This window comes from Sciurus vulgaris (assembly GCF_902686455.1).
Source record: "Sciurus vulgaris genome assembly, chromosome: 8".
Classification (NCBI taxonomy): domain Eukaryota; kingdom Metazoa; phylum Chordata; class Mammalia; order Rodentia; family Sciuridae; genus Sciurus; species Sciurus vulgaris.
Window position 1 is genome coordinate 24,594,308 of NC_136468.1, and position 22,974 is coordinate 24,617,281.

Genomic DNA, 22,974 nt, shown 5'->3' on the forward strand with positions numbered 1-22,974 from the left:
TCTTATTTTAAATTTCTTCCCTTGTTTTTGATCTTTCACATACTGTCTTGGCTTTTTGTTTTTATTTTCTTTAATGGTCTGGAAGACTAGGTGCACAGATAAACCTCATTTTATTAATTCTTGTATTGTGCTTCTAATTTTGCTGGTATTTACATTTTTAACCTACATTTATCAAATACTGCTTATTATCTCAGTCAGTCTGGTCTATGCTGTTTTACAGACTGTATCTTTTTGTATTCTATCAAGGATGCCAACAATTTCCCAAAACTTTCTTTTGGATTTTTCAGTGAGTAATTTTCAGAAGTATTGGTCTGAGTCTTCTAGATGCCTTTTCCATACATCACATTATTACTCTTATTAGTAGTATCTTTGTTTTAGATTTTCAGTACTGAAGAGGAAAAGTTATGTCCAAATTTCTTATTTATCAACAGTGTGATGGTAAGGAATACTTGTCAGGCACCATTTTGAATTAGACACCTTCTATCATATTCTTCTAAGGAAAGGTCCTAATATGCATCTTAATTCTAGGGTCACAGAAACAAAATGCAATTTAAATCCTGACAGATGATTACTAATGACTCAAGACCAGAGAAAGAGTAGTTTATGTTGTGTAAGTATGCAAAAGTAAAATACTATTTTTTTAGAAAATTAACTATGGATAGTTATAAAATCAAAATACTCAAGGTGGGTGAGTTGGCACATGCCTCCAGTCTCAGAATTGCCAGCCTGAAGCAGAACGATTGCTTGAGGCCACGAGTTTGAGACCAGCTTGGGCAACATATTTTTCAAATGTATTTCTCAATTGAAGTAGAGTATTAAATTAATCTTTGAAGAAATGCAAAAAAGATTCTAAATATATAACTCAACTATTTGGTCAATCAAATGTTCCCTCAAAAATTGATACCTTAGAATTATCTAGCATTGGTTTCAGACATAATTCTTACAAAATCTTGCATTGGTTTCTTAACAAACAAAACATTTGTTTTTTTTCCCCTGCATCTGATGAGGTAAAATACCTTGTTATAAAAAGCAGAAACACTTGTAAACTATAATCCTTCAATTTTTAAGAAATACATATCTAAAGAGAAAAAAAAAAAAAGAAAGCAGAAACGCTAATAATGTGTATTAAATCGTTTGAAAATCAGTGTCCCCTGGATGAGGGGAATACAAAAGTGCTAACTATTGTACTGGAAAGAAGATCAAAAGACAACACCCACACAAAGCAAAGGGCATCTGAACACACAGCTTAGTTCGAACTTACCACATTCTCCAAAGGTGCTGCACCAAACACTTTAAAAACAGGGTTGGGTTTGGAGGGTGAGATACAAAGTACAATAGCTTGCTGTCCCACTCTAGTAGTATATTCATCTAATGTGGCTCGAAGTTTCCTGAATCAGAATGGTAAGAGAAGAAAAGCAGTTAAAGAAGAAAAATTATAGTGACACAAAGGTCAAACTTAAATTGGCAAGAATTCTGATCAGATATTTATTGTTTTACCCAAACATGAAAGGAGTGTGAGGTGTGATATCCTCTTACGGAACAAAAAGTAGCCCACTGATACAAGAGTTTTGCCTTGGACAATTTTGAACACAGCAATATCCTTCCTAATCTTAACCAACACCACCTACTGCTACTTTCAAGGATTGTGGCTGAGATCTCTTACAGACTTCATTGTATCGTCTTCAAGCTTAGTGAAGGGGTTTAAATGACTTGCTTTTAATTTCTTTTATTGATAGTCACTATTTCTCACTGACATAATTTTTTTTTATATTTTTAGTTGTACTTGGACACAATACCTTTATTTTATTTATTTATTTTTATGTGGTGCTGAGGATCGAACCCAGTGCCTCACACATGATGCAAGCACTCTACCACTGAGCCACAACCCCAGCCCTCTCACTGACATAATTTTATCCAAAAATACTATTTTAAAAACACTGTAGCATCAAATTTCCATTGTGATATAAACAATAACACTTAGTCCTACCAGATTTTACAAACTCATGGAGTAAGAACTTTTACAAATACAGTAGTTCCCCTCCTTCTCTTTGCAAATATAGTATTCCCCACTTCTCTGTGGGGGATATGTTCCATAACCCCCACAGGATATCTGAAATCAGATAGTATCAAATCCTATATATATTGTTTTTTAATATATTTTTGTATACATACATACCTACAATAAAGTTTAATTTATAAATTAAGCACAGTTGAGATTAACAGCAGTCATCATAAAATAAAATGATTATAAAAATACACTGTAAAATAAAATTTATTTCCAACTTATTGACTATTTATTTATTTTCAATTTTTTTTTTTAGTTGTAGGTGGACATAATACCTTTATTTTTTATTTTTATGTGGTGCTGAGGATTGAACCCAGGGCCTCACACATGCTAGGTAAATGCTCTACCACTGAGCCACAACCCCAGCCCTTACTGATTATTTATTCGATAATTTTCCACTTACTATTTTTGGATCATGGCTAATTGCAGGTAGCTGAAACCTTAGAAAGGAAACCCACAAATAAGGAAAGAATACTGTATAGCGACAATGGATGAAACAGAAGTCTGGGGAGATTATTCTAAAGTCCTACATTTCATAATTCTTCTGGGTTCTAGTCTACTCTTTCAAGGTAGTAGTTAGCAAAGGACCAGATACCCAACAAGAAACTTGGCAGTGCTCCTTGAAGGAATGGTTGACATTCACTATCTTCAATTCTCTCTCTGTTCTCCCCAATCCTATAAAGACTCATTAAGTTTAATCATGACATCCATGCTGCTCAATCTAATGGTCAATTTGCATCTTATTCAGCCTGTAAGCCATATCTGACAGGGCTGATATACATCATCCTTTTGAAACAATTTTTGCACTTTGGTTTTTCTCCTGAGTTGCTGATTGCTTCTTAGACTTCTTTGCTGATTCCTTTTATCTCTACAACCCTGAAAGGGTAGAGTGGGCCAGGTCTCAGTACACACTACTCCCTAAGTGACCTCACCTACTCTCATTGTTTTAAACACTACGTGTATGTACATAATGCTCTCAGTCAAGAACTCTCTTTAAATTCTAGACCCATATCCGACTGCTTATTCTATATCACCGCTTAAGGGTTAAGAGGCATACAAGTGTAACACACTACAAACCAGAGGACTGATTCTACCTGCTCCTCCTCCAGCAAATGCCATCTCTATTGGTTCTAGTAATCAGACCAAAAATCTTGAGGTTACTCTTCACTCCTTTTTTTCCTCACTCTCCACATCCAATTCATCAAGGAATCATGCTGAGCTGACTACTGAAATACATCCAGAAACTGGCCACTTCTTACAACTTCTGCTGCTGCAACATTGGGTTGTCTTTGTGGGTTTTTTGTTGTTGTTGTTGTTTGTGTGTTTGTTTGTTATTTGTTTTTGGTTCTAGGCATTGAACCCAGGGGTCCTCTACCACTGAGCTACATCTCCAAGCCCTTTTAAAAATTTAAATAATTTTTTGAAATTTTGAGGCAGTGTCTAACTAAGCTGCTGAGGCCGGCCTCAAACTGGTAATCCTCCTGCTCAACCTGCAGAGTGTCTGGAATTGCAGGTATGCGCTCTTGTGCCCAGCTTGCACCACTAGTTTCAAGACTATCATTTCTGACCTGTATTACTACCATAACCTCATGATTGCTCTGTTTCCATTCTTGCAACCCAGAGTCTATTTTCAGTCTATTCCATATACTGAATGTAGTTTGAGTGATTTTTTAAGCACTTACATCAGATTGTATCCTTGCTCTGGTCAAAAACCTTCTCCTTGCTCTGGTCAAAAACCTTCACTGACTTCCCACCTCACTCCAAGTTAAGAGTTAAAATCCTGATACAGAAGGATAAGACCTCTTGATGGGGCTCTCCTCTAGACTCTACCATCATTCCTCTCTTGTTCTCCCCAGCTGGCCCTCTAACATGACTGCCATGTTCCCCACCTCAGAGTCTTGGATCCTGATATTTCTTCTGCCTGAAATGCTCGTCCCCTGTACATCAACATGGTTGCTCTTTCAGTTCCTTCAGGTCTTTGTTCAAAGTGTGACTTATCAAAAAAGATTTCTCAGACCATCCCTATAAGAGAAAAGTGACTACATCTCCCCACCTACTTTCTTACATTTTCCTTACTCTATTTTTTTCCACTACGCTTATAGTCAATCCAACAAGGCATGTTTCTCTTCTTCTATTCTTTCCCCCTCTATCAGAATATAGGCTCTTAAAGGGAATTTGTTATTCACTGATATAGTCTCAATGCCTAGAATAATGCTGGCACATGGAAAGCAAAATTTCTCTGAATTAATGGAATATAATACACCCTTTAAATCATATTTCTAGATTTTTATCCGTTTAATTTTATAAGTGTAATTTAGAGTATATCTATCATCAAGGACTCCAGTTTGGAATCTAATAATGCATGTTCTAACTCTGTCATCTATGCATGAAGCATTTGAGGGAGTGTAATGATAGGGATAAGGGAGACCTCACCGAAGCAAACGTGTTTGTTGTCTCTTCCGGATAGATGGATTAGACTCAAACACATGAGGCCGTTTCCGTTTCTTCCCTGTTGCCACAGCAGCAGCAGCAGCCATTCCCACAGGACCTGAAATAATAAGTATGTGCTGAGATTAGGCAGAAACCTGCAACTGTATAAGACAGAAAGCAATTAAAGATATACAAAAAAAAGTAGCATTTCTTTCTTAGAATACAGTCAAGGAAAATGGAATGTTTCTGATATTAACAATATACTTCACTATTGTTTTACATGAATTATATTGTGATTTACTAATAAAACTTACAATGAATCTTTTTACAGCACAAATGACTTACACCTCCCCACCACAAACCAGCTTGAAGTTTTATAAAGCTGTTTTGCCAGCATGTTTGGTCTGTTATGGCAATAATCTCAGAGGTGCCAGGACAAACTGCATTAAGAGGGAAGTTTGCCAAAACTGAGACAAGTTACTTTCATCTTCATTCCTGTGCCCTCTTCCCATTACTCCAAGACGCAGTCAAGTTAAGGTACTAAGAGAAATCACTCACACCTGGAACTCCAACATCACCTATAAGAGGAATATGTGGAAGAATATCATCTTAATTGAAAACTTTTCTTGTATATTTGGGAATTTTGCCAAAAATGGGAGATAATGACCACAAGGTCAAGTTGATGAAAGCATCCTGGAGGAAAGGAGATTAAGTATTAATAAAATTTGATCTAGCTTGCCCTAAAACTCATATAGTCTCTCTCTCTCTCTGTGTGTGTGTGTGTGTGTGTGTGTGTGTGTGTGTGTGTGTGTGTGTGTTTTGATGGGTAGATGAAGGGTAACCATAAAGAACAATGACAGTCTCTGATACCTGCAATCTCAACATATCAAAGACAACATTTCCTTTTCTTTTTAAAAAGATATTCTACTTTTATCTTTATTAGTGAACCCTATAAAAGGGTTAAATGAATATAAATTTAATTGCCCACATTGATACCAGCATGTATATTCTAAGTGACTGAATTAAAATAAGCTTTTGGGAATACCCAGATGAGCTTCTGTACATGTTGTTTAGAAGTATAATCGGTCAAACTTGAATAAATGTCTCTAAAGATTCCCAAAGCAAGTTGAAAATATATGACTGCTTTCCTTCCATCTTAAACACCTGGTAGGGAAAAAAAAAATCTTATTGCTGCATTCTTTTCCAATGTTTTATTTCATAAAATTGTAGTAAGCATATTTAATATTATTGAAATCTACCTTAACAAACTTATAAATGTGGACAGTATTACACATTAACTATAAGCATAATTTTGAGCCAGTGGATATCAAGAACATATTCATCTTGCATGTATGAAGCTACCTTGTGTGTGTGTGTGTATGTGTGCACGTGCATGCACACATGTGGTGCTAAGGATTGAAACTAGGGCCTCGCACACCCTAGGCAAAAATTCTACCACTAGGTTACATTCTTCAGCCCTGAAACTCTGCTGGACATAAACTCCCCAGATCTCCTTCCCCCTAGTCCTTGGCAGCCACCATCCTACTCGCCACTTCTATGAGTTTGATTAATTAGATACCTCATCTAAGTAGAATCAGTCAGTATTTGTCCTTTTGTGACTGGCTTATTTCAATTAGCACAATGTCCTCAAGGTTCATCCATTTGTCACACATGAGGGTTTCCTTCTTTTGTAAGGCCGAATATTCCATTTTGTGTATATATATGCTGTATCTTCTTTAGCCATTCATCTATCAATGGACGTGTAGCTTGTTTTCACATTAAGGTTACTGTGTACAAGGCATCAATGAACATGGGAGTGTAATTATCTCTTTGGGATCCTGATTTCAAGTCTTTTGATCCAGTAGAACTGCTGGATCCTATGATATTTCTACTTTTAACTTTTTGAGGAAACTCCGATTGCTCCATAACCTTGTCAAAACTAGTTATCTTTCATAGTTCTGATAACAGCTATCCTAACAAGTTTTGATTTACAGCTCTTGATGTTCTGTGATGTTAAGCATCTTTTCATATACCTGTTGGTTATCTATTAACTCTTTAGAGAAACATCTAATTCAAGTCCTTTGCCCATTTTAAAATTGGGTTATTTATTTTGCTATTGAGTTGTAGTAATCCAACATTTTAGCTTGAATACTTTCACATATTAAGCAAAAATTAAAAGAATTTTAATATTTCACTACACACATCTACCCATTCATTGATCCAGACTCTTTCAATGCACGAAATAAAATGCAAATATCAATGATAGCCTTAAATACTTCAGCAGGCATAACATTATTTAGAGTTCAATATTGTTTTGTGATTTTTTCCTGAGGTAAAATTTACATATAATGAAATACACAAATCCAAGTGTACAGTCAATAAATAAATAAATATATATCAAAATATATATACAGAAAGTTGTTTCATGCCCCTTCCTAACCCTTACCTCTCAAGGGTACTACTATTTTCTGATTTTTTCACCCTACTTTGGTGTTGCTTATTCTAGAACTTTAAATAAAATATATAGTATAAACAGAATGGTATATATTCTCTTGAGTAAAGTTCTTTTGCATAGAAAAATGTTTTTAGATTCATCCATGTTGCTATATATACCAGTAGTTTGTTTCTTTTTTTATTACTGAGTAATATTCCAGTGTAAGAATAAACCAGTTTACTTATCCATGGACACTTGGGTTATTTCCAGTTTTATGCTATTATTAATAAAGTTGCTTAATTTGATCAATTTATAAATTCAACACAATTCAAATGAAAATCCCAGTAAGGGTTTCAGTGGAACTTGATAATTGAGTCTATTATTTAAATGGAAGTACAATGGCCAAGAATAGGCAATTTAAAAGATATTAAGAAGGAAGGGCACTCACTCTACCACATATCAAATAATCACTGTAATTAAATAGTCACTATAAAGCTACAGTTATTAAGTGCAGAACTGGCTCAGGGATAGACAAACCAATAAAACTGAATTGCAAAGTTCATAAACATTCTACCATGTGAGCAGACAGGTAAGAAAAGACTATCAAAAATATGGTGCTGAGGGCTGGGATATAGCTCAGTTGGTAGAGTGCCTGCCTTGCAAGCACAAGGCCCTGGGTTTAATCCCCAGCACCACACACACACACACACACACACAAAATATTTTGTATGTGTGTATGTGTGTGTGTGTGTGTGTGTATTGTCTATGTAGAAAAACAGACTACATCTTGGAGAAATGAAAATTAAACCAACACTGAGGCCTGAGGATGCAGCTCTGTGGTAGAGAGGTTGCCTTGTGAGCTGTAGGCCCTGGGGTTCAATCCCCAGCACTGCAAAAAGTTAAAAAAAAAAAAAAAAAAAAAAAATCATTGGGATATTATTTTATATCTTCCAGATTGACAACAATGAAAAAGACTAATAATACCAAATGTGAGGATGAAAAGCAACAGGCAGTCTAGTCTAGTGTAGTGGGAAATGAGGGTCAGGACACTGAGATCTGGAAGCAACACATTAATAGTGGTGCCACAGCCCAGAGGGATAATTCCCAAAGTCTGAACCTTGAGAAAAGCAGAGCTTTTACTTTTAAACTTAAGCAAGTTTTGGGTGCATCAAGGCAAGAGAGTTGGTGTACTTTTTTGGAGGGTGCATTCTACATTCCTTATATGGGTACAAACTTGTCAACAGCCCAGGAACTCTTAGCTCATATAGCTTAGGGACTTTTATTGCACTAAGCCTAAAGGTGGGTTGTTCTGTCCCTGTTACTTGTTTACTGATTCTGCTACTGCTGTTAACTGTAGGATACCTGTTAGCTGCTGCAAGCCCCTATGGTTAAATGTCAGCTGCAGAACATCAGCATGCAAAACCACAGCCTGTCAGCTCTTAAACTGCTAACATTCCCATTTTGCTCTACCACACTAGTATACTGTTTGTGGAAATTTAAGTTAACACACTGATTTGGAAAGACAATATTTAGTAAAGTTGAAAATGTGCCTATTTTTGGCCCTCTAATTTCCTTCCTATTGTATACCCTCCTCAAGTAGTATTTTATAAATTGCAGATTATGACCCTTTCATGACTAGTGAGCAGGGTTTTTTTCCACTAAAATACTGTTAAATAGAATAGACCAAAACATAGTCTAGTATATCACTTGTAATAGGGGTAAGTATTATTTCACAAAAAATTGTTATTTCTGTTACACGTCCATTTATTTATTCTGGATCATAATGTAAAATATATTACTGTGGGACATTATAAAAATTTGAAAGCCATATCCACAGACACTATCACACATATGCACAAGAATGTATATAAAATTATTTTCATTTGCAGCAACTATGATGGCAAAAAATTATAAATTACCTAAGTGTCTATCAATGAGATGTTCAGATAATGAGTTCAATCCCAAAAAAAAGCAGAAATGAAAAGACATAGTCACATTATTGTCATGAATGAATCTTGGAGATTAATGCTAAATTAAATAAACATAGTACTCCAGAAATACAGGATAAGAGTAATATCATTAATAAAAAATTTTAAAATATGCAAAACAATGCTAAATATTGTTTAATGGACAAAAATATAAAGAAATGCAAGAGAATGAGAAAGACCAAATCCAGAATAATGGTTCCTTAGGGAGAGGAACAAGATTAGAAAGAGGTAGACTGGAAGTTTCAACCACATCTGAAATTCTTATTTCTTTAAAAAAAAAAACAAAACCAAAACTGAAGTAAACATGTCAAAATAGCAGTAATAATTGACAAAAATGCGTAAGTGGGTGCATGTGTTTATCATATCAATCTTGAATGTTTCTATATTTAAATATTCAAGTATTTTATACTTTAATATGTGGCAATTTTTCAAAACATCACATTCAAGGTACTAATTATGTCTACAGACCACATGACATAATTTGTTACCCTATCCCTTTCACTTTGAAGAAAATAAAAGAATAAATTTAATATTTCTTAAAAAGAAATCTAAAATTCATATTGGTGACTGACACCAAAACATCTGACTATCTTGAGATATTATTGTTTTTATTATCTATTGACTTCATTTTGTTGTACTACTTCTGAACATTTTGCCTTGAAAATCAACACTAATTATGGGTTGTCTGGGTTGATGGGAATTAGAAGCATTTTTGAGGTACAATGTGGTAAGATGGATGGATGGTCATTCTTCTTTTCTGGGTTACTTTCAGATATGATGAATGCTACAGACCCACACCTCAGAAAAATCCTCTAGCTAGCATTAAGTGGAGTCAGGATTCAAATGCAAGTCCAGACAATTAACCATGGCCTCTGTAGCTCTGCAAATTCTTTAACCCGCACAGCTCTTAAACCCTGCACGGTTTGACTCACACCTGCCATCTTGCACCATTTGCTCTGCTTACAAGGTTCCAACCACACTGACCTCCTTCCCATTTCCCATCAGTGAGTCCTTGCTCTGGTTATTTCCTCATTCTGAAATGTTCTTTCTTTTGCTGATATCTAACTGCCTGTTTATCACAACTATCTCCAGAGAAGCTTCTCAAACCACTCACTGTGCCACCCTTCTCTCACCATTACTTTACCTTATTACTTTCTTCAGAGCATTCAGTGTCTTCTGAAATTATATCATTTTACCATTTTGTATCCCTCTTCCACCACTAGATTGAGAGCTTCCTCGGGAGCAAGTTCTTGACTGTCTTCTAGTAACAGTTCCTCAATAATTACTGTTGAAACACTAAGTCGTTTCTCCCTCAGTTTCCACATATGCCATATGAAAGGATTAAACTACTTTCTTAATTTTTTGAGCGGGGGCAGTGCTAGGAATTGAACATAGGGACTATGCATGCTAGAAAAGCATTCTACCACTGAGCTACATGCCAGCCACCTTTCCTGATCGTAACTATGACAATGCAGTATAGTAATATGGCAATGCCATGTCTGAAAAGCATCTTCCTTTATAGGAGAGTCATTGACTTAAATTCATTGTGTTAGGATGCCCTCTTCTGGGAAGTGTATGAATTTCACAAAACAGATGTTAAACATCATTTCATCTGGTTTGTCACTAAGCCTTTTGTTTTTTTTTTTTTTTTTTTTTTGGTGGTGATGTTAGGGATCAAATCCAGGGAATTAACACAGTAGATATAACTGATAGTATAAGATTACTTATTCTTCATTGCATCCATCTTCTTCCCCTTAAATACAGCATACATTTTTTAAATGTAGTAGTATTTTTGCCACTCCTGATCACTGATTTCTGTCCAGCTTTTCCTAAATATCTTCTAAGATACTTATTCCTTACACAACACTAGGCCCATCCAGGTATAGTGGTGCTAAATATACAATGTAAATAGAATAATAGAAAATACAGCCCAGATTTAAGTCATTTATTACTCCAGAAAGTCTCAAAACTTAAATTGGATTACGATGAGCCAGGATTCCTAGTGCCCTCAAACACCTGGCAGAAGCAAACAAAAATCATCGTAAGATAGGTGCAGTGGTGCACACCTCTAATCCCAGAGACTTGGGAGGCTGAGGCAGGAGTATTGCAAGTTCCAGGTTAGCCTCAGCAATTTAGCAAGGCCCTAAGCAACTTAATGATGCCTGTCTCAAAAGAAAAAATTCAAAGGGCTAAAACTGTGGCTTAGTGGTAAAGTGTCCTGGGGTTCAATCCCCAGTACCTGGGGAAAAACAAAACAAAACCATCTCAAGAGGAAAATAACATTATCCTAGACCCAAAATTTTTTTCTAAAAATATTTTCCAAACACATCATCCAGTATGCATTCAAATATAACCTGTATATGAAGAGACAAGCCAACACGAACAAGAAATGGCATTAAGTAGCATATAACAGAGATCCATAGGTACTTCAGGGGTTGAATTACCAAATAAATTATAAAATCATGTTTACTTTACTCAGGGAGATTTAAGGGGTTTTTTGTTTGTTTGTTTTGTTTTGTTTTGTTTTGTTTTGTTTTCCCTTTACAACTGGAAACTAACAGTGTAGATCTGTGAGAAAAATAACACTAGAAATTCCAGGGCTGGGGGTGTAACTCAGTGGAACAGCATTTGCCTATGATGCACAAAGCCCTGGGTTTAATCCCTAGCACTGTGAATAAATAAATATCTAAAACTAGGGAGGGGGGGGGAACAGCCCATAACACTAACAATTACCCAAATGAGTAATTCAGTGAACAGATTTAAAAGCACCTTAGCCCTCCATACAACAGAGCTAGCGGCCCACAGGGAATCACAGAGTCCAGAAAGTTTCTCCGAACTCTCTCCATTAACAACTTCAGAAGTGTACAAGATCAATTTTATATTTCCTAATGGAGACAAATATGATGGTGAATGTATAAGAACATCTTCTGGAATTTATGAAAGAAATGGAATAGGTATTCATACCACTCCTAATGGGATTGTCTACACAGGAAACTGGAAAGATGACAAGATGAATGGTTTTGGAAAACTTGAGCATTTTTCAGGAGCAGTATATGAGGGACAATTTAAGGACAATATGTTTCATGGATTGGGAACTTACACATTCTCAACTGGGGCAAGATACACTGGAAATTTCAATGAAAACAGGGTAAAAGGTGAAGGGGAATATACTGATATCTATGGATTAGAATGGAGTGGTAACTTCCATTTCACAGCCGCTCCAGGCCTGAGACTCAAGTTCAAAATGTAGATGTTCCACATTGAAGTTTAAATGTGGTGACTGAAGCTTTTACTTGTAAGCAGAGCAACTGAATTTGTCATCTGAAATGACTTCATACACTACCTGTATGAATTTGCCAATAAAACTATCACTCACTTAAAAAAATAAATAAATAAATAAATAAAAGCACCTTAGACACAGCTAAGAAAAAAAAATTAATAAATGAGAAGAAAGAACAAACTACACAGAATGAAACATAAAGAGACAAAAGAATGGTAAAGACAGAACAAAAGGCAAGAGACATAAAGGATTCAGTGAGGAATACTAACACATGTAGTTGGAGTCATAAAAGAAAAAGAAATGGAATGAACCATAAGCAAAATGTAATGACTCAGATTTCCCAGAATTGATGAAAGAATAATTTACAGATTCAAGACATCCAAAGAATCCTAAAAAGAAGAAATAAGAAATCAGAGCCAGAGACATCACAAAACTAAAGACAGAAAATCTTAAAAACAGTTAGTAGGGAAGGGCTTAACATGGGAGATAACCTTCAAAGAAGTAGCTATTAGAAACAGTTGGATTCTCAATAGCAACAACGGGACCCAGAAGACAGTGGAACGGCAAGTTCAATATGAGGAAAACTGTAATCACCAATCTAGAATTTCATACCTAGGAAAAATAGCCTTTAAAGTTGAAGGATAAATAAAAGCATTCCCAGACAAGCAAAAGCAGAATTTGCTACTAGCATATCATGCTAAATGAAATACTAAATGGTGTCTTTGGGGTAGAAGAAAAATGATCTTATAAGGCAAGCTGGAGATACAGAAAAAGTGATCATCAACTATGAATAAAACAAAAAATATCTTGTGGGGCTCAAAATACTCAGTGAATGAATACACAGGATAACAACAGCATATAGGACGGAAACACAGGAATGAAATTATATCCCCATGAAGGATAAAAGTACCAGTATACAAGACTTTGATAAATGAATGATGTAATGATTTAATTTCAAGGAGAACCATCAATAGGAAAAGTATAGATACCTTCCAAACTAACAAGAAAAATAAAGAAAAACTTTTCAATCACTCAAAATACAAAAAGAAGGCCATACAGAAAAGTAAATAGAACAGGTGAACAAAGATAAAATGGTGGTAAAGATGGCAATAAATAGGTAAATTATGTAATTTATAAAAGTTTAAGTATAGACAAATTATTAAAGATTTGATGTTAAATAATAATAATTTTACTTATTTATTTGGTATTGGGGATTGAACCTAGGACCTCATGCATGTTAAGCACACACTACCAACTGAGCTACATCCCTTACCCCAAGATGACAAATTTAACTCTAAATATATCAGTTCTTACATTTAATATAAATGGAATAAATACTTCAGTTAAAAGCCAAAAGAGAGTTGGGTACGTTGGCACACGCCTATAATCTCTGCAGCTCTGGAAGCTGAGGCAGGAGGATCACGAGTTCAAAGCCAGTCTCAGCAACTTAGCAAGGCCCTAAGTAACTCGGTGAGCCAAGGGATGTGGCTCAGTGGTTAGGTGCCCCTGGGTTCAATATGCAGTACCAAAAAAAAAAAAAAAAAAACCCAAAAGACTGTCAGAATGGATAATAAAACCAAAGTCATAACATTCATAGTAAATGACTGTAGATCAAGTCCCAGTAATTATATGGAAGACTTAAAAAATTGTGGTAGAGTACTTACCTAGCCTGCGTGAAGCCCTGGGTTTGATCCCCAGCACCGCTAAAAAAAAAAATTGTGATGGAAGATAAATGTGAGAGTGCCTGCCTTGATCCTAAACTCTTTCAGATAAGAATGGTACCACAAAGTTAAACAACAACAACAAAATTCCCAGTCCAAATATTACCTGCAGCAGCTAGATGGGCCGTAACCTCATCGGCCGCTGTGGAGTTGAGGATATCTGAATCGTCATAAGAGGTGTCCTCAGGAGAAGAAGGGGAGTCTTCATCAGCACTTAACATACTGTGTTCAGTGTAAGTGGCCACATGGACCTGTTGTACTTGTTGGGCCACTGCATGGGCTTCTATGGTAGCCATGTGTTCAGTTTGGGTTACTCCGTGTTCCTCCATGAAGATCTACTGCCAGAAGAAAAAGAAAAGAACAGAATTCAGTGTGTAATGTAACATGATGCTTAAAACTAAGAGATATAGTCTTCAAGAACAGAGGGACTTCGACAATCCTGATTTTTACTACTTACCCCACCACGCCAAGTCATGGGAAACAGAAAGCACTATTCAAATATGACATAAAAATGCAAGAACATTTTCCTTATGTGAAACCATTTTGATGAAAATTCACTGTGATAATTTTATATCTCAGGTCACAAACCAATAAATATCCTTGACACAAATAACAATAAAAAGACTTTAAATGTAAGACAACAACAAAAAGTGCCAGGCATAATAGTATCAGCCTGTAATCCCAGCTATTCAGGAGGCTGAGGCAGGAAGATCACAAGTTCAAGGCCATCATGGACAACTTAGTGAAATCTTGTCTCAAAGTAAAAATAAAAAGGGCGAGGGATGTAGCTCAGTGACAGAGCATTTGCCTAACAAGTATGAGGTTCTGGGTCCAGCGCCCAGTAATGCAAAAGGTAAAACAAAAATAAAATATCCCAGTGACTAGCATTTGACATTATAGACATAAAAACTGTAAATAAGTGAAATACTTAACATTTTCTTTGTATTTCAAAGACAAATGGGAGTTAAATGCCACTCTATATAATTATTCAAATTGATTTCTCTCCTTACAAAGCTACATTTCTTATAAACCATAAACTGAAGCAGTAAATTATAATGCAGTAAAAGTTTGCTCTCCTACTGTTCTTATACTCCTTTTCCTCTCCAGTTCACTATTCTTGAAAAAAAAAATTGGAGCATATGATATATGCATATAGATTTAAAATAAAAATAAGTGTAAGACATTTTGACATGTTAAAACTATATAGACCTATCATACCATTTTTAAATAGCTACAGAATACATCACTATATGATGTGCCATAATTTATGTAACCAATCACCTACTGATGAAGCAAGGCTGCTTCCAAATTTTTGATGTTATTAACATCAGTATAGCAAATTCTTACATATAATACTTTGTATATTGGTCCCTCAAAAATTTTAAAATAGAACTACCATACAATCCAGCAATTCCACTTCTGGTACTTACCCAGAAGAATTGAAAGCAGGGTCTCAAAGAGATATTTGTATACCCATGTTCATAGCAGCATTATTCACAATAGCCAAAAGGTGGAAGCTACCCAAGTGTCCATCAACGGGTGATTGGGGAACAAAATGTGGTACATACACACCACATATTATTCAGCCTTAAAAAGGAAAAAAAATGCAAATTAGGAATAAAGGGGAACTTCCTCAACTTGATATAAGACATCTACAAAAAAACCTACAGCTAACATTATATTTAATGGGGAGAAACTAGAAGCTTTCCCACTGAAATCAGAGACAAGAGAAGAATGTCTCCTCTCACCACTTCTTTTCAACACTGTACTGGAAATGCTAGTTAATACAGTAAGACAATACATGATAAACAGTAGGGTGATTGGATTGGGAAGGAAGAAACAGAACTGTTTCTGTTAACAGATGGTATGACTGTCTATGTAGAAAATCTAAAACAATCAACAAAAATCTCCTACTAATAGTATTATAGCAAGGTTGCAGGATACAAAATGAATATACAAAAGTCAATGTTTCCCTATACATCAGCAATGAACAAGTGGAATTTGAAGTTAAAACATAAGATTGTTTATATTAGCACCTCAAAAAAGTGAAATACAAAATTATAAATCTAACAAAATAGGTGCAAAATCTACATAGGAAAAATTACAAAACTAACGAAAGAAGTCAAAGAACTAAATAAATAGATATTCCATGTTCATGGATAGAAAGACTCAATACCATCAACTATCAGGAACAACAAATGAATTATGGATCTCTGAACTCCAAAAGATAAAGGGGACACTTCCCAATGACACCTCCCTTGGGAATTTCTCAGTGCAAAGGCACCCATTGAAAACTACCCAATTGTATGGTGATGCCCTGTTCAAAGGGAAGAAATTCTTTGCTAGCCAAGGAATTTTTTGTTAGTTCACAACTTTGAGCTCAAATATCTGCTGCCTGGAGGTAGAGAATTACAGGCACAAGCTGATAAGTGTTGGGGGCTGTGCCATGTTGGCGGCGCCGGGATGGCGCCTGATCACATGGGCAGTGAGGAGGTTAATTGACATAAGCACACTCAGGTGATTTTCTCGTCCATGCACACAATGTATGCGCATGTGTTCTCGAGCACTAATTGCCTGCTCAGAGCGTCTGGCCTAATCTTTGCATGGGAGGCGTGGCCCTGCTCTCCGCCTCCTGGAGGTGATATAAGCGTAGGCGGAGCGAGACAGAGACACAGCAGCCATTAGCACACAGAGAAGCAGAAGAACACGCGCGCGGCAGCAGTCAGAGGGAAAAACACGTGGCAGTAGCTAGTAGGGACATACACAACAGCAGCCAGAAGAAAGGAAAAACACGCGCGACAGCAGCGAGTAGGGGCAGCGGTGGAAGGCAGATCGCGGAATGGAGAACTGAGATGCATCACTAGGGCACAGGGTGGACGTACCCTTAGTTCACAGGATGCAGGACTTTAAGGTGTAGCAAGTCTCTTCCTCTAAGCTCTAAGCAAAGCCTGTCTTTCTCTCAAAGTTTCTCTCTTAAGCAAAGTCTCTCTCCTCTCAAAGCAAGTAAACCTCATTTCCTCTATCCTCTATAAACAAACAAGCAAGAAAGCAGTGCACTAAAGAGAAAGATAGAAGTGCCTCAGTTTCCACTCCACCACCCATAAGACCCGTGCAAGTTGCTGCTGCAGGCGGTGACAAATATCCACGGATTTTGGAACCGCAAAGAGCCAGTGACAGATAAGTTCTAATTGGGCTGCTTTTACCCTCAGCTTTGGTTTTGTTTATCTTGAAGAAGATGTCTCACAATAAATCCTTCTGATGTTTAAACCTATATAATAAACATGCTGAGCTTGCTCATGGTCAGTCTTCCTCCACCAGAGGCAGGGTGAACCACCAAGTCCTGGCCTTTTCTCTAATTTTGTGTCTGTTTGTCTTTTTCCTAATTCCCTCATTGACTGGTTCCATTATCCCTTAATAAATTGTGCAGGATAATGAACATGTCAGTTCTTCCAACCTGATCTCTAAATTCAACATAATCCCCAACAAAAATGTCAGCAAGCTATTTTGTGGATATTGACAAACTCTTACTGAGAGGCTGGGCACAGTGGTGTACACCCCTGGGTTCAATTCCTATTGTTCCCCCCAAAAAAATGTTTATCGGGAGAGGCCGGAGACCCAGAATAGCCAACAGAATACTGAAGAACAAGAAAGTTAGAAGATTGATGCAATCTGACTTCAAGACAGTAATCAGGACAGTGTGGTACTGGCAAAATAATAATTAGCAGAGGGGTGGGAGGGGTGGGGGGAAGGGAAAAAATAACAGAATGAATCAAACAACATTACTCTATGTAAATTTATGATTACACAAATGGTATGCCTTTACGCCATGTACAACAGAGAAACAACATGTATCCCATTTGTTTACAATAAAAAAAAAAGGAAAAAAAAAATAATTAGCAGAACAAAAACAGAGAGACCAGAAATAGATCCACATTAATACAGTCAACTGATTTTTTTTAATATTTGTTTTTAGTTGCTGATGGACATTTATTTTTTATTTATTTATATTTGTTGCTGAGCATCAAATCCAGTGCCTCACATATGCTAAGCAAACACCCCACCACTGAGCTACAACCCAAGCCCAGTCAACTAATTTTTTTAAAAGAGAGGCAAAGTCAACATGAAGTTTTAACAAAGTTAGTCTTTTCAATGAATGGGTACTAGAACACACATATATCCACATATCAAAAAATGAATCAAGCTGGGTGTGGTGGCACACACCTATAATCCCAGTGGCTCCAGAGCCTGAGGCAGGAGGATCATTAGGTCAAAGTCAGCCTCAGCAACAGTGAGGTGCTAATCAACTCAGTGAGACCCTGTGTCTAAATAAAATACAAAATAGGGCTAGGGATGTGGCTCAGTGGTCGAGTGCCCCTGAGTTCAATTCTGGGTACCCAAAGCAAACAAACAACTATCTAATGAATCAAGACACAGACCTTACTTCTAATTTATTCATTTATTTATTTATTTAAGATGGATGCTATATTTGCCCACGTTGCCTTGAACTTCTGTGTAAGCAATTCCCCTGCTTTAGACTCCAAGTAGCTGGGACTATCAGCACATACTACTATGCCCAACCAGATCTTATATTCTTCACAAAGATGAACTCAAAATGGATCACAGACCTAAATGTAAAGAATAAAACTCCTAGAAGATAACATGGAAGAAAATCTAGATAAGCTATGGCACTGACTTCTTAAATAATGCCAAACTCAGGATTCATAAAAGAAAGAATTGATAAACTGGACTTTATAACAAAAACTAACACTGGACACGCACAGTGGCATATGCCTGTAAACCCAGTGGCTTGCGAGGCCAAGGCAAGAGGATTACAAGTTCGAAGTCAGCCTCAGCAACTTAGCAAGGCCCTCAGCAACTTAGTGAGACCCTGTCTCAAAATAAAAAATAAAAAGGGTTGGGGATGTGTCTCAGTGTTCAAGCACCAAAACAAACAAACAAAAACCCAGAAAACAAAACACCTTAATTTTGTGTAAGACACTATTAAAGAATGAGAGAACAAGTTTATATATTAGAGGAAAATATTTGCAAAAAGACATATCTAATAAAGGACTGTTATCCAAAATAAACAAAGAATTCTTAAAACTCAACAATAACAAGCATAGGAAAACAATTTCAACATCATATGCCAATAGGGAATTGGATATTAAAACAGGACACCACTACATGCCTATTAGAATGGGTAAAATCCAAAACACTATGCTGTCAAGAATGTGAATCAGGAATTGTCACTCACTGCTGGGTACAGTCACTTCAAAGAAAGTTTGGCCATTTCTTATAAAACTGAATACACTCTTACCATATGATTCAGCAATATACTTCTTGGTATTTACCCAAAGGAACTGAAAACTTAAGTTCACACAAAAATCTGTACATGGATGTTTACAGCAGCTTTATTTGCAATTGCCAAAACTTGGAAGCAACCAAGATGTCCTTTGATAAATGAACAAGAAAAAAAATGTTGTTTATCCATCTATGCCTAATGTTACTAGGCACTAACAAGAAATGAACTATCAGGCCATGAAAAGTCATGGAAGAACCTTAAATTAAAATTACCAGGTACAAGAAGTCAATCTGAAAAAGTTATATAACATACCATTTCAATTATATGACTTCTAGAAAAGGTAAAATTATGCAGATAGTAAAAGGTTCAGTGATTTCCAGGTATGGGGCAGAGGGAGAGGGGGAAGAGGGATGAACAGGCAAAGCACTGAGGATTTTCAGGGCAGTAAAACTACTCTATATGATATCATAGTGGTGGATACATGTCATTACACATTTGTTCAAAGCCATAGAATGTACAATACCAATGTAAATACCTACTGTAAACTTCTGGAATTTGGTGACAATGATGTGTAAATGCAGGCTCACTGACCAGAACCACTGCACCTCCTTGGTGCAGTATGTTGGTAGTGGGGAAAGCAGTGTATAAGGGCCAGGGTTATATGAGAAGTCTCTGTACCATCCATTCAATTTTGCTGTAAATTTGAAGACTGGAAAAAAAAAAGTCTATTTGAAAGTAATTTAAAAAAAAATTTTTTTTAAGTTGTTGATGGGCCTTTATCTTTATTTATTTACATGTGATGCTGAGAATCAAACCTAGTGCCTTACACATGCCAGGCAAGTGCTCCACCACAGCCCCAGCCCCTGAAACTAAGTTTTTAAAAAAGGGAATTCTGACATGTGCTACAACATGGATGAGTCTTGAGGAAAATATATTTTGCTCAGTGAAATAAGCCAGTGGCAAAGACAAATACTGTATGATTTAACTTAGTTGAGGTAGTTAGCGAAAATCACAGCTACACAAAGTGGAAAAGTAGAAAAGTAGTTGCCAGAGACTGAGGGGAAGAGGCAGTGAGGAGATGCTTCATGGGTTTGGTTTCAGGTTTGTAAGCTGAAAGGAGCTCTAGAGCTTGGATGCACAATGTGAATGTACCCAACATTACTGAACTAAACTCCTAAAAATGGGTAAGCTGGTAAGTTTATTGTGTATAATTTACCACAATTTGAAATTTTAAAAATCCTTATACAAGTTTAACTTCTGTACATAGAATACAAGATTACTCAAAGAACAGAATAAAAAAACTAGCCCTTTATTATCTTTATTAAAAAACTGTGCACACTATTCGATAAATTGTTTTTAGGAATAAATGCTTGAATTGGGGATGTGGCTCAGTGGTAGAATGCTGGCCTCACATTCATGAGGCTCTGGGTTTGATCCCTGGTACCACAAAAACAAAACCAAACAAAAATAATCAATTCTTGAAGGTAAATTTGCTGGGTCAAAGGACATATACTTTAAATTTTGACCCACCCATATTGAAAAGTTGAGTGTATAACTTGTACACTATCTCTACCTATATAAACCCAACAAACACATACACAAATTTGAAATTTGACTATTGTAATAATATGCATCACTGTATATCTAGAACTTACCAAGAGAAATACAGATATATGACCTTTATGGCTACATCTAAAAGAACATAATAACCTATTTAAATTCTTCTCACTTTTACTCTGCTCTATTATATGTCTCATTTTCCATCTTTGGGGACTTCTAAAATCCTTTGTTCCTCTCAGCAATCACTTTAAGCTTCATCCTGCTGTCTTTCTTCTTCAGATCAACTGTTTCCCTGTAATGACCAGATTCTTATTTTTTTCTGCTCTTGATCCTGTTTTAATTCTTGTGTTACTCCTAACATTTCTTTTGCTCTTCATTGCCTCTTTTCACTGTCATACCATTCTACATATATGACAATTCATCCTTCTAATCTAGTAATTATTCACTTTGAAACTATTTAATTATCTCAAGGAGTATTCTGTATTTCAACATAAAGTTCACTATAATTACAAAATAAAACAACCACAGGGTGCCACAAATCCAAAAAGATTAGAAAGCACTTGGCTATCATGCCAACCCCCTTTTCACTCTTACTTTCCTGTTGAGGTCATCTCCCCATTACACCCTCCTTTTTCCAAATGAAGCTTTTTAAGAGGAACATGGTAAAATAATATTTATTTAATAGATAAAAGGAAGAAAAACAGGATAAAATGTTAACATTTGGAAAATCTGGGTAAGGAGAATATGAGAATTCTTTGTACCATACTTGGAATGTTTCTAAAAGTCTGAAATTATGGCCGATTAAAACTTTTTTTTTTTTTTTTTTTGAAGAGTGATACCTGATAAGCTGCCCTAAGGTTTCCCTTCCATATCCTGTGTTTGGTGCAAGATTCAGAAAACCAAAGGGAATATGTATTAGCCCCCAGATTTGTACTTATCTAAAATGTAATTTAACACACTAAGTCACACAAACACAATATATGAGAACAAGATACCAGTAAAGTGCTATTTTTTCCATCCATTTCTCTGTTCTTCTAATCTAAGAAAAAAACTGCTCAGGGCATTTTAGAATTCTGGGTACTTCAAAATTGTTTTTAAATGATTTGGGATTAGATGGCATCTAACTGCTTTTCAAAGGGATTTGTACGCTATGTGCTTGGCATAATGGATTTCAATTCTTTGCTCCAGAATGCAGTTCACAGCATAAATCAATAGGGCTGTCTGCTTCACAGGCTTGTCACTTCTGCCTAGTGTCGCATCTCTTTCCACCTCCCTCCCCCATCCTATCCCCCAGTCTAACCATTTGTATTATGCACACTCTAAAATGCAAAAGCAAGGGTGTTTCTTTGAACCAGTGGGATACCTGTAAATGTTGCTTTCAATGTTTTCATAAAACCATAAATTAAATAGTTTGTCTAAAGCCAGATATGACTGACAACACATATTGCGTGAGATCATCAGGCCCCATCCAGTTAAGTCAATTTTAGTGATGCAATTTAGCTTTATTCATGAGGAGTCAGATTCTCTGGCTGGCAAAACTGATGGGAATTATTAAAAGGCAAAACATATTAGATAATATGAATTTTAAAAAACCAATATAGAACCCCTGGACAAGTGACTTAATAATCTTTAAGCCTCAATTCTGTCATTTTTTTTTCCATTAAAAAAAAAAATGACAGTACCTATCCTCAAAAAGATCATGTGAGGATTAAATAAGATGATCCAGATAAAGTCAGGAACACAGTGCCTGGCACACAAGTACTCAACATTAATTGTGATGATTCCAGAATCCACATGACTTTAAGACTCTATCCTTCCTGACTGATGACCTTGGCAAGTCTCCTAAGCACCAGGTCTCAATTTTTCATCTCCAAATTAGATACCCATCTCTGAGGATTGTTTTCTTAATTGCATGCAAGATATTTGAACCAAAAGGCCCTATATTATACTCCAGCAACTGAAACACTGTTCTCTTAGATATAAAATAAAGGATCTACAGGAAACCAATAACCCTAGCATAATTTTGTGACAACTCACAAAATGCAGAGGACAGTGGCAGAGTGCTTGCCTAGCACGTACCAGGCCCTGGGTGAGATCTCCAATGCTGACCCCAGCCGCCACCACCCCGCTCTCACACACACAAAATGGAGAGACTCCGATGGACCTGTAAGTGATTCTTCTGAACCAATGTGAA

General features: G+C 36.3%; 2 protein-coding genes across 2 annotated transcripts in view; one reads left to right on the plus strand and one right to left on the minus strand.

The window, feature by feature from the left end:
* The window catches only part of NRF1 (nuclear respiratory factor 1), a 143,211-nt gene that overhangs the window by 72,825 nt on the left and 47,412 nt on the right, over positions 1–22,974 (minus strand). The window contains 4 exon segments of the mRNA XM_079149804.1: positions 1,262–1,388; positions 4,499–4,613; positions 14,025–14,253; positions 15,349–15,505. Of these exon segments, the coding sequence (XP_079005930.1) occupies positions 1,262–1,388; positions 4,499–4,613; positions 14,025–14,247 (465 nt within the window). The 5' untranslated portion in view covers positions 14,248–14,253; positions 15,349–15,505.
* LOC306667330 (MORN repeat-containing protein 2-like) lies at positions 11,698–12,295 on the plus strand. Its single transcript, XM_079149819.1, has one exon. The coding sequence runs from the start codon at positions 11,928–11,930 to the stop codon at positions 12,165–12,167; it is 240 nt and encodes a 79-aa protein (XP_079005945.1). The 5' UTR covers positions 11,698–11,927; the 3' UTR covers positions 12,168–12,295.